The sequence below is a fragment of the Temnothorax longispinosus genome, chromosome 10 (assembly GCF_030848805.1).
Source record: "Temnothorax longispinosus isolate EJ_2023e chromosome 10, Tlon_JGU_v1, whole genome shotgun sequence".
Classification (NCBI taxonomy): domain Eukaryota; kingdom Metazoa; phylum Arthropoda; class Insecta; order Hymenoptera; family Formicidae; genus Temnothorax; species Temnothorax longispinosus.
The window spans coordinates 2,038,538-2,049,765 of NC_092367.1; the positions used below are offsets into that span (position 1 = coordinate 2,038,538).

At 39.3% G+C, this 11,228-nt stretch overlaps 3 protein-coding genes across 7 annotated transcripts in view; 1 reads left to right on the forward strand and 2 right to left on the reverse strand.

Annotated features, from left to right (window-relative positions):
* Position 1: 1 nt before the first annotated feature.
* Fy (fuzzy planar cell polarity protein-like protein) lies at positions 2-3,172 on the reverse strand. 2 transcript variants are annotated; one of them, XM_071791580.1, is made up of 7 exons: positions 2,033-3,172; positions 1,520-1,912; positions 1,253-1,450; positions 940-1,139; positions 487-852; positions 350-388; positions 2-143 (listed from the first exon to the last, which is right to left on the reverse strand). In XM_071791580.1, coding segments are annotated over exons 1-6 (1,236 nt in total). In that variant the 5' UTR covers positions 2,111-3,172; the 3' UTR covers positions 2-143; positions 350-387. The 2 variants fall into 2 exon arrangements, with proteins under 2 accessions (XP_071647681.1, XP_071647680.1); XM_071791579.1 differs by lacking the exons at positions 2-143; positions 350-388 and having other exon boundaries at positions 426-852.
* A 130-nt stretch (positions 3,173-3,302) lies between these two features.
* On the forward strand, positions 3,303-6,878 carry Rsf1 (Repressor splicing factor 1). Of its 3 annotated transcripts, none has more exons than XM_071791583.1 (3): positions 3,303-3,579; positions 4,389-4,979; positions 5,772-6,878. In XM_071791583.1, the coding sequence occupies exons 2-3, from the start codon at positions 4,393-4,395 to the stop codon at positions 5,797-5,799; spliced, it is 615 nt and encodes a 204-aa protein (XP_071647684.1). In that variant the 5' UTR covers positions 3,303-3,579; positions 4,389-4,392; the 3' UTR covers positions 5,800-6,878. The 3 variants fall into 3 exon arrangements, with proteins under 3 accessions (XP_071647684.1, XP_071647683.1, XP_071647685.1); XM_071791582.1 differs by having other exon boundaries at positions 3,324-3,579; positions 4,386-4,979; XM_071791584.1 differs by lacking the exon at positions 3,303-3,579 and adding an exon at positions 3,961-4,308 and having other exon boundaries at positions 4,386-4,979.
* Positions 6,879-7,696: 818 nt separating this feature from the next.
* Positions 7,697-11,228, reverse strand: part of Zw10 (Zeste-white 10) — a 73,080-nt gene continuing 69,548 nt past the window's right edge. For both annotated transcript variants that reach the window (XM_071791571.1, XM_071791570.1), the window contains exons 3-12: positions 11,041-11,200; positions 10,596-10,798; positions 9,709-10,516; positions 9,482-9,630; positions 9,289-9,392; positions 9,041-9,216; positions 8,747-8,953; positions 8,537-8,674; positions 8,321-8,454; positions 7,697-8,094 (exon numbers count right to left, since the gene is read on the reverse strand). In XM_071791571.1, the coding sequence (XP_071647672.1) occupies positions 7,882-8,094; positions 8,321-8,454; positions 8,537-8,674; positions 8,747-8,953; positions 9,041-9,216; positions 9,289-9,392; positions 9,482-9,630; positions 9,709-10,516; positions 10,596-10,798; positions 11,041-11,077 (2,169 nt within the window). In that variant the 5' untranslated portion in view covers positions 11,078-11,200 and the 3' untranslated portion in view covers positions 7,697-7,881. The remainder of the gene's footprint in view (positions 8,095-8,320; positions 8,455-8,536; positions 8,675-8,746; positions 8,954-9,040; positions 9,217-9,288; positions 9,393-9,481; positions 9,631-9,708; positions 10,517-10,595; positions 10,799-11,040; positions 11,201-11,228) is intronic.

Consider the following 11,228-nt stretch of genomic DNA (forward strand, 5'->3'; position numbering starts at 1 on the left):
TGCGAGACCGCGCCGGGACGAAAGAAGCCACTGTTCCCTCACTCTGCCTTAGAGCAGCGTATACCGCGCGAACGGAATACACATGCACGTGTCGCTCATGATAAAAAAACCGCTCGTCCCACAGCTTTGCACACCTCCTGCAGCTAAAGTGAAACAGATATATATCCGGCTAACGGAGATAGAAAGAGAAAAGAGAGACGCAGTGTAGAAAGCGCAACTCAAACAAAATTCAGAGATCCACAGCTGGTGTTTTTCTACACACTTGTAGTATTTAATACTTATTTTTTAAGAGAGAAAAAGATAACAGATTTATATATACGTTTTGCAAAAGTTAAAAAGGTATACATACTTAAGTAGTGCATTTCTTTGCGTTTGCAATATTCTCTCTCTGATAAAAAAAAAGGGTAAAGATTATGCATATTAAATTAAGTACAAAACAGTATTCTTTATTTTATACATTATGTAAAAAAAAAAATGGAAGCCTACCAATATGTTTGCTTATCGCTAAGTATCATTTTTACTATTTTCTGACTGATCAGTCTCGTGGTATGAGTAGGTATTGCAGACGTGTATAAAACGCAAAGTATATTGTCACCATGTTTCACAGCATGACATTTATGATATTCCGAACACAAGTACGTTTCCTTCGCTCCAATAAATTTCCAGGTACTCGCGGTTACTCTCTCGTCGTTGCTCTCTTCGTGCTCGCGCGAGAGCGCGAACGTTTCGACCGCTTGATGATAAAACGTTCGCAAAATATCTAATCTATGCGATCCTGTCACGCGATTTTTCGCGCATTGCGAGTTTCTGCCAAGCACAAATTTTTCCGTCTTGTAATTTGCTAGTAGAAAGCTGAAATATTCATAGAATGTTAGAATAATACCAATCAATCATATAAAATATTTGTAATGATAAATAACTTTTTTTTATTTCGATTACCCGAGTGTTTCACTATCTAAAGAGACCGACGTAGGTAAGTTTCGCGGATAACACTGTTCAACGGTGCATAATGTGTCCATATTGCTCTTCCAGCATTGCACAGCAAATCTCTCAATTTCTGTTAATTCTGGATTTGGTCCACATAACGCCAGAACTTCTACATGATTAATTAGAGTCACAGACACCAATCTGAAAGCTACCTAAACAGAATATTGTAAATTGAAGTTATTAAAATTATACACATTTCACACTTGTCAATTTATTTTTTAATTTCAGAAATTAAATACACGCATATCTTTGCAAAAATACTTACGTTCGGACTTTTACGTGGTAGAAACACTGGAATGTCTCGTGTGGTACAAATGCTCTCTGAAGCGATCGCTATCGTTAATAACTTTCTTTCCACAGGGTCCAGTGACCACCAGCCTTCTGTAGCAGCCGCCACGCAACCATGCACCAGAACACATCCGTACATCGAGTCCAAACATTCCATAAATCCCTCTAAACAGGTCTTGAATGCATATTCATTGAGTATCATATGTAATTTCATGTTGCATTTATATAAGAAAATTTCAGGTACCTGAAGCAAATGACTCTCTGAGGATATGATGCATTCCGTCATGTTGATCATATCGGTTTTCGTAGAAATTTTGTCCCCTATGTTCAAGCAGTCCATTAATCTGTCGATAATAGGACTGCATAGACGCATATCCTTCTTGAGCCTCTCTATATTTTTAGTATTCTTTATCTCATCGATGCCGGTGAAGAGAATCATTGCGCCAAAGGTGGCGTCCAAAAACTTGTCCAGCACATATTTCGTTACTCCGCTCGCGATTGCTATCAGTATGATGCACTGCTCGAATTCTTTCCACGCCACCGTCACGTCCGGCAAATCCGTGCTCAGGAGAGTGATGTCGTGTGATTTCAAGAACATGTGAACTCCATTGAGGGACGCAATTTTCGAGAAAGTCATCTGCAAACAATTTTCAATTCTAAGATATCTGATTTCTGTGCAACGAGACATTACATATATTTTTTGTAAACATGTTTAATTTAAAATGTTCCAAATCCATTTGATTCTCTATGTGCTTACCGTGTCGCTGTCTCCCTTCTGGCGTGAAAACAGAGGAATCCCTCCGGAAGAGGTCAAGCACATAACGTGCGCCGACATTCTCGTTCAGGTTCGAAATTGGCGTTTAAAACTTGTGACGTTACTGTTATATGTCTTCGAGTGCTTCAAGATTGTACAAAGGCAAATGTGGTTTAAGTTTAGACTTAAAAATCAATACTCCGTGCCTTGATTGATTACGTGGGAAGTTGTTGTCAACATATTTTGCACAATTGATCGGTGCTGTTCACAACATTCTACAATATTTCATATTTTTACAATAGACAAATTACAAAACAGATTTGTACTTGGCAGGAAATCTCAGTGTACGAAAAATCGTTTGACCAGACATAAACATATTGATATCATGGAGAATTTCCACATGACATCACTCAGAGTAGAGTTTGACAATTAGTCAGCTGTTTGACGAAAGATTAATTTTTTCCATAGTTTAGAAAGATTCAAGTTGAATTCGCTTTCAATCACCTATTAGATATTGAGCAATTATTGGCACAAAGCTTAACTTTCTCTCCTTTTCACTGAGACTTCTCAAATAATTCCATTAAAGATTGTTGTTAAACTGACTTTTTTCAATGGCAGTTACTTGGTACAAAACTTGTAACTTTCTTTTTAATTAGGACCTCTCAAGTAATTTTATCGAGTTTTTTAACAGACCGTTAGGTTCCTTTATTGGCAGTTGCGTGAAACTTGTAACTTTCTTTTTTTTCAATTAAGATTTCTCAAATATCTTTTTGACAAAACTTATCTCTTTCAATGGTTTTCACGTTTCAGAAAATCAAGATTTAGGCCTGATTTTTCATTCTCTGGAGTTGTAGTTTAGTTTAGGCTCAATCAAAAGTTTAAAATAAAAATTGCGTTTTTCAGTCGATGGTTCATCACTGAACAAAGAAGTCTCGTAGTGCTAACTTTTATTAACTCCTGGTTTTACGTTTACTGGAAGATCATAGCCCATCTTGCAGCTCTTTTATGCTGAAGTAAATAGAATTTGAGTTTCGTGCGTATTATTAATCAACTTAAAATTAAAAGCAAGCAGACCGACGAACTCAATCGGACGATAAGCAATAAGGGGGCAAGTTTTGTACTTTTTTTTTTTCTATAGGCACGACGTACGAAAATATCTAGTCATGACTGTGGCGAGTAGCGATGTCGCTATCTCAGCCGGCTGAGCCGGCAAAGCAGCTTAGCCGACGGTTTCCGCGCCGGTTACCGCGATTTCCGCTCTACCGGCTCGCCGCCGCGGCCGTGGCGGCAAGCGCGCGCGGCGCGCGGCGAGGACCCTCGGCGTCTGGGTTTGAGGCCGCGATTGCGACCGACATGGTTTTCTGTGCGCTGTGAACCCCGGTGGATCCGCTCCTATCGATTGCGCGGTCGCACACGGCGTGCACGTTCCTACGACCGAGACACACGTCGCCCATCTCTACCCGTCTCCCCCGGCGGTCACCGCGGCGATCAACGCCGATCGGCGACGAGAGAGAAGCCTCCCGAGAGACCAGCGGCGACGAGGCCGACGAGTGAGTAAACCACCGCGGACGGCGCGACCGGGGACGGGGCTTTCGAACCCGTTGGCGCGTAAACTCGTCCCGTCGCTCTCGTTTGTCCCATCCCCGGTCCGACGATCTGTCGGATTTTCGACGTCTCCTCCGCGTCTCGCGACGTCCCGCGGTGTCTTTTTTTCGCCCCCGCGACGCTCGCGAGCCGATCCCGCCGATTCCCGGGCACCCGCGCGGCGGCGAACGCGAGGACGCGGGGCGCCGCGCCGCGCGTCTCTCGCCGCCGAGAACGAAAATACCCCGCCATGGCTGCGTTGTTGTGACCGCGTACTATTTGCCACGCACCGTCCTCCCGACGGGATCGCGCGACTCTCGCGCGTGAAAACCGCGCGCGCGCGCGCGCGACGCAGATACCTTCTCCGATACGTCTCGAGTGTCCCTTTGTTGAGAAAATTAGCGCGTTTGTATTGTTACGGAGACAAAGAACGATTCGCCCGTGGCCGCACAAAGAGCCGCACGTTACGAACACAATTACGTATTCTTGATTGTTCCTATCCGGTTCCGCTTGTCCGAGAGCTCGGCGACTTGTTACTCCATTTGGCGTGAAAGCAATAACTTTGGTCCGCGCGCGTCCTTTATTCGTTTGAATTAATGTAATTGCTACAAATGCGTGCATCAATTAATTTTAACGAGTATAAAAATTGTAATCAGTCAGATTGAAAGCACTCGTTGGCTGAACAATTTCCAAAGGTATACATTTAGAAATTGTTCCGCCTCGTTTGAAAGACGAAAGTTTATTCACGCGACTAATTATCTTGTATTTTTAGCAGCAAGATGACACCGGAAGGATATACGCGCGTGTACGTGGGCGGGTTGAACGAGAGCATCAAAAAGGAAGATCTGCAGATGGAGTTTGAGAAGTACGGCAAGCTGAATAAGGTGTGGGTAGCGTTTAATCCGCCGGGCTTCGCTTTCATCGAGTTCTTCAACATGAACGAGGCCGAATTGGCCTGCTGCAACATGAACGGCATGGAGATAATGGGTGCGAAGTTGAGAGTGGAGATATCTCGGGGTAGGGGCCGCGGCGGCGGCAGGGGCGGTGGCGCGGGCGGTTTCAGAGGAAGTCGCGGGTCTGGCGGTAGGGACTTCGGTTCACGGGGCGGCACTACCGGGGGTTACAGAGGCAGTACTTACGGCGATTACGGAGGCAGCTATTATACAGGCAGGGGTGGCGCAAGTAGGGGCAGAGGTCGTTACGGAGAAGACTATATGTTCAATCGCAGCAGCGGGTATGTTACGCGAGATGGATATACGCAGGATGCCTACGGTGGTAGTAGCGGGGACACTGGCGCCGACTACTACACCGGGAAGGATACGAGCACAGCGAGGTATCGAAGCCGCTCTCCCGCCGGCCGTGGCAGGTATTGACGATACCCATCTAAAATTGATATTCAACTCGTGTCACGTTTAATTAGCTCAAGCTTGTTAGCTCAAAAACGTAAACAATTTATGGGAAAAGTATATACGATCAGAATTTGATTAGATTATCATTCTGATAGATTTCTATTGAGAGTACATCTCGTGATGTATTGTGATTCTACGATCTTCGAGTAAATTCTACGATCTTCGAGTAAATTCAACGATGTTCGGGTAAATACGACGGGCAAATACGACACAAACGGATGTTTGAGTTTTATATTTAAAAATTCGTATCGTTTAAAAGATTTTTGGGAAAGGAAATTGAAATTAAAGGAAATTTTTAACGACGGTATTTATGCGACGAAAGATTCTAAGAATAATAAATTGACGATAAATAAAAATAAATAAATAATTTGATCGCGTGTAAATGTGTCGAAAACGATAGACACGGAAGATACCTATATGATTGTATGTCTGAAAGAGTTATTTAACTCAAGGCAAAACTTAAACGGATTAATTTGCAGAAAAAAAAACAGTTTACGATGCGATTTCGCATTTTACGCGAATACATTGTTGCTTTCGGCCTATTATAAACTATATGGAAGAAATCTACAAATAACGTAAAAAAAAAGATTCTTATGTGCATGAGAATCCGTTGCTATCATTAAAATAATGGCAAATTCATTTAATTGCATGCACAAAAAATATCAAAGCTACTGTCGGCTCTCAGTCAATGGGAGTCAAAAGGGGGCGAAAGTAATGTGACAACCTGTTTTGCACTTCCATGTTCACAGTCATCGTCATCTACGTGAATGCACATAAAAGAACTACGCTGCGTCTTGCCAATCTGAACTGCGGGCCGATCAGCCACCCGCCTCGACGACTTCATTTCTGTCCAATCTACACAGCGACCTGTATATAGACAAGAACTACCATTGCAGTTTGCGCTGTGCAAATGTTTTCCGTGTACCACTTCCATACAATCCGTGGTCGCTCCCGGAGAACATTTTCTATGATTAACAGACTCGAAAGTTCCCTTAAAAAGCATTCTCACGCGAAGCGTGACACACGAACCGCAGAGTTCGACCGATTAATATTTGAAGAAGTAATTAATATAGAGAGCTGTAATCTATAGAGACTATAACACTATCTACAATCATCATTTTACTTTGAAACAAAGCCATATTGTGGGTTGTTTTAGATCTCTCTCTCCTTTCTTTACACACGTTTTTAGATAGCGTAGGATTTTTGTGGTCCTTGGTTTACGATTATAATACAAATTTCGAGATTCATTTGCATACATATAATCCCACGACCATTAAAGTAATAGCATCTCGTAATTTTGTTGATTTATACTTGGCTTAGCTACCAACTTATTTCCAGCTTTCCGATAAGTTTCCGAGACTGCAGTACGACGGTCCATAATCTTGTGAATATCATTCTCACGTATTTAGATAGAAACGTGTGCTCGCTTAACGTTCTATGAATAGTAAACGATTTTATATGGAATCGGAAAGGAGACAGTAAATCGCGCGTAAAAACACTAGCCAAATGCAAACTGCTGCTCGCATATAACAATTGATATAATTTATTTGCGCAAGCGAAGAAAGACAAGGTAATGCAACCTACTTTGAGAATTTCGACGCACAAACGACGAGATCAAAATCTTGCGAAGCCAAAAAAAAAAGCGATCGCATCTATACGATATACCTTTCAACACTTCGGGTTTGTGATATACGTGCGGATACAGTGCTGCATTTGGAAAGAGATGTCAGAGCATCCACTTTTGTCATTTCAGATGCTCGTAAATAAGAAAGTGATAAAAATAGTGGTAATGATGTATATTATCTCCACTGTAAAAGATGGAATTGGAAATTGAGATATTAAACGATTTGCGCTCACTACTGACCGCCACCCTCTGCCTGCCTGCCTGCTTAATTGACTGATTATTTTTTCACAGTTTACTATGATTGGTAACGTAATCTGATATATATTTTTTTTTTTGTCACTTCGCAAACAAATTGTTTTTACCAAATTGTTTATTTGGTTACTCGGAATTTCTTGGTACTAACTTACAGGCCATTTTCCGTATTATAGTAGATACGTTACTCTTTTACGTAATGTTGTGTTTGCGCAACGTTCTTCGAGCATTTTAATACTTCAATCGTATTCTTGAAGTCGGTTAAAAAGAGAATTTCTCGCTTTGATCCCGACATAAAATTCGGACGTTCGGATAAGTTCACTATAAGTTTAAAGCATTCACGTAAGTATCTCAATAAAAAAAAGAAATTAATTTATCATATTAAATATTAGTAGAATTAGACAATTACTTAACATTGAAAATTAAAGACTTTGGTGAGTTCTTATACGGTTTTCATAAATCAGAAATTAATCTTGTTAAATTGTAAGAGATTTTTTGGAGAGACATTCACACTTTTGACATTTTGATTTTCGATGTTAAGAGAAAGTATCTTGATGCTTAATTCTTCAAAATTAATTTCCTCTATTAAAAACCAATTAATTAATATTAGTAAAAAACTTGATTATTTATTATTTTGTTTAGAACTTTATTAATATGCTTTAATTTTAATTCCCGAATAATTTTATTAATACTTCAAATTTTTTACATAATCATTTCATTTAAATATTGAAATAACTGATTAAAACATCAAATTTTTTATGTTATCTATATATGTGTGTATATATCGAAAGCATAGTATTATATCTTTTATTTTTGATACATTTATTTCTTCGTACAAAAGTATATAAAATTATGTTGCTATCTCCTCTTTAGAAGTTGTCGTGGGCTAACTTATACAAGTTTAACATGGAATGTACATGTGTCATACAAACTTAATTATTTATTCGTTATTCTTTATATATTTGACATTTGATTTCACATTTTTATCGTATAGAAGCTAAAAGATTAGATCGTCTGTCCGTATTCTGGAATATTGCCCGGATCAGTTGTTTGACTTGTGGAGCGGTGAATTCCTGTGCTAATGGGCCTTTGCCACTTCCCCATCTAACTTCAATTTCTTTCAGTGATGCACCAAGTAACTTGATCAGTTCCAAAAATTTCCCCCATTTACGTACATGCTGCTGAATCTGTTGATCCTATAAAGTGAAAATGCCAATTAATATACATCTGCTTCATTGAACGGAATAATATTCTTATGGCTTAACTTTTACAGGAACCAGTTGGAACGCTACTATCACGAACGACTATATGATATCGAATGTATGACATTAAATGGAATAAAAATTTATGTCATATTAAATTTCTCGTATATGTATTTGTACTTTATCTTTTTGTATTATGTCTTTCGTATTATATACTTACAGGAAATATCTGCGGCGTCCGTTTCACCACCATATTAAATAGAGTTACCAGTTCTGTCGCGACGTCAATTGGAATATCTTCCGCAGATATAACTTTCGTCACCAAATCGTCAATCATGGAATTTGTTATACATCCTAAGATGTCAAAATAAAAATTAGAAACGTATTAAAATATAACGATGAGGTGAACAAAAATCTCAAGAATAAAAAGACTAACCAACGGCTTTACAGTAGATATTTATAGGCAATACATCCAGCCAAACAGTCTTTAATAATTCCAATTGTCTGATGCATTGTCTTAATGCACGTTCGGTGCTAGGATCTAGCTGAGGCGCCTGGCTTAATCCTGAGAAACCTAATTGCAAACATAAAACATTTTAGCTAAATTTACTTCACTTTCTTCGTAGCTAATGAGTAAATTTCAAACCTGAATCCTTGATGATGTCGAAAATAATATTTCTTTGATATCTCATATGATCCAGGAAGCATTGCGATCCAACGTCTCTGAGTATCATGACCTGATCCGCGAATGTCAAGTTTAATCTTTGTACAATTTTTGAGAATCTGTCTCTGTATTCGTGCGCCAGTGTAAGCAAGTGGTGGGCGAGATACATACAGTTATTGTGAAACAAAGCTAAACATAATAGTGATAATAATTTATGTAACATTCATTTTATTCGTGTTAGAATTAGTTTTCACTTTTATCACGTATTATTCTTACCAACTTGCTGCGGTATTGTTTCCAAGAACTTTTTATGATGTTCGGGCACTAAACCAGCGTACATTTCGAATACATTTCTACATGTGTAAAATAATCTAACAGCGCAAGCATCCGAACTATCGCAAGCCTCATCCAATATTGTTCTTGCTAGTTCTAGCGTTTCTTGTGCATTTTTGCTAAAATTCAATTGATATAATATTTATATTTAGTCTTAATCTGAATTAATTATTATTAATCAAATAATATACCTTATTTGACATTTAGGTAGATGAAATGACATATCGCTTAACTTCTTTTCAATGGATAATTCGCAATCGTTCTCGAACGCTTTATTTATAAGTTTGGGCGGTTCCTACAGCAGAACAGAATAATTGAAAATCAAACAATCTATTACAGCTCTACGTATCTATTATCTTAATATAACAATAGTTGAATGCATACCTGCGGCTCGTATCGAACAGAATCGTGCAGATCTTTCCTCATTATATTTCTAGCTTTGGCTAATAAATCCTGACATATTCTATCGATAAAGAGTTTGTCAATATTATTCGTATATTCTGATAAGAAGAGTTGGTCCTCGGAAAGAAATCCTGAAAATTTTTCATCGTTTAGATGATGCGTACTGTAAGATAAATATTTTTATCTCACGAATTATTAGACGTAAGTACCGATTACTACTAAGTAGTTTTGAAATTCGTTGATTATCTCGACCACAGGCTCGAAGTTCTTCAGGTCCGCGTTAGAAGTCGGGATGGTGTGAGAGATGCAGTCTGCTATCAAAGGACGCGACAATTGTTCCAGCAGATGCGGTTGCAATTTTCTCAGAAAGGTTTCGTCATCCGCGATTATCAGATTTAAATGTTGATGGAGAAACTTGAAGAGTAGCTTCAAGTTGTACAGTACACCTTTGTAACACGGCATCTTTTTCCTCTCCAGTATCTCGACGGTAAACACTCTCTCCTTAACGACATACACCGAGCAGTGATCATAAATGATGGGTTTGATTATATAATCCATCAGTTTTGTGGAAAATATTTCCAATTCATTTTCGAGATGATCCATAATGTGCAATCCTCGCATTAATTCCCGTATGTCGTCATATTCGGTTTTAATGGTGACCGAGGTGATCGTTTTGCCCTCCTTCTCATCGTTGTTGCTCCAGCAGATTCGATCGCGCAAGAGGCCGGAGGCTTCCATCAAGCACGAGCGAGAGAGATTGCAGTATTCATCCCTGATCGCCGCATATATTTCGAGATCGTGCAGGAGGCTATGAGGATTTTCCAACAGAGATTGCATTTGCCGCAGAGTCTTGGCCGTCTCGACGTATTGCTTTTCCTCTTGGGTCTTTTTTATAGATTTTATGCACTTGTGTAGGCTTATCAGTTGTTGGGATAGTTGCAGGCTAATATTGGACTCCTTTAATGCCTGGGAGAGTGCCTTCAACTCCTTTGTCGATCCGGACAGCTCGATTTTGATCTGTATAATAAATGCAAATAATATATTACGAAACGTACGTTTTATCATATTTAGAGTGAAAGATGCTGGTGCAACGTACTTGATCATTTATTCTGCTCTGCAAAATACCTATTTCCTCCAGCAGCTGCTCCGTCTTTTTAACCAGGTGTATATCTCTCGTCAACTTTGCATTGAACTCGACATAATTGTCATCCATGAAGTCTTTAACTTCATATTCCAATTTCGTTATTTCCTTTTGTATTTCGGCAATGTTTTTGTGGAGATTTACCTTCTCAAGCTTACCTGCGCGACAAAAGAAACGTTGCTCGTATCTTTTGTTATAAATTTTATTTCATGTATAAATTTCAATTCGTTATAAATTTCATGTACAATTAATCCCAACACATTGTTGTCTACAAAGGCTACAATTTCTAGCTAATAGAAAGTCTGTTTTAGATTTATATCATTTATAGGAGAACATGGAATTGCATTCAGTATCGACGACTGTCCACAATTGTTCAAACGTGGCAGTTTGTAAATATTACCTGCCGTGGCCAGTACATCCGCTACAAACGAAGTCATGTTGTAGAGAGACCCTGGTGCAGAATGAGGCTGAAATTTAGGCGTCCGTCTCTTCGGTCAATCGCTCGAGCGATTAAACACTTAAAAACGCGTTTAACACTACTCCGAATCAATGATTATAACCTTAATTGGTCACGCGTCGTGCCAGCTT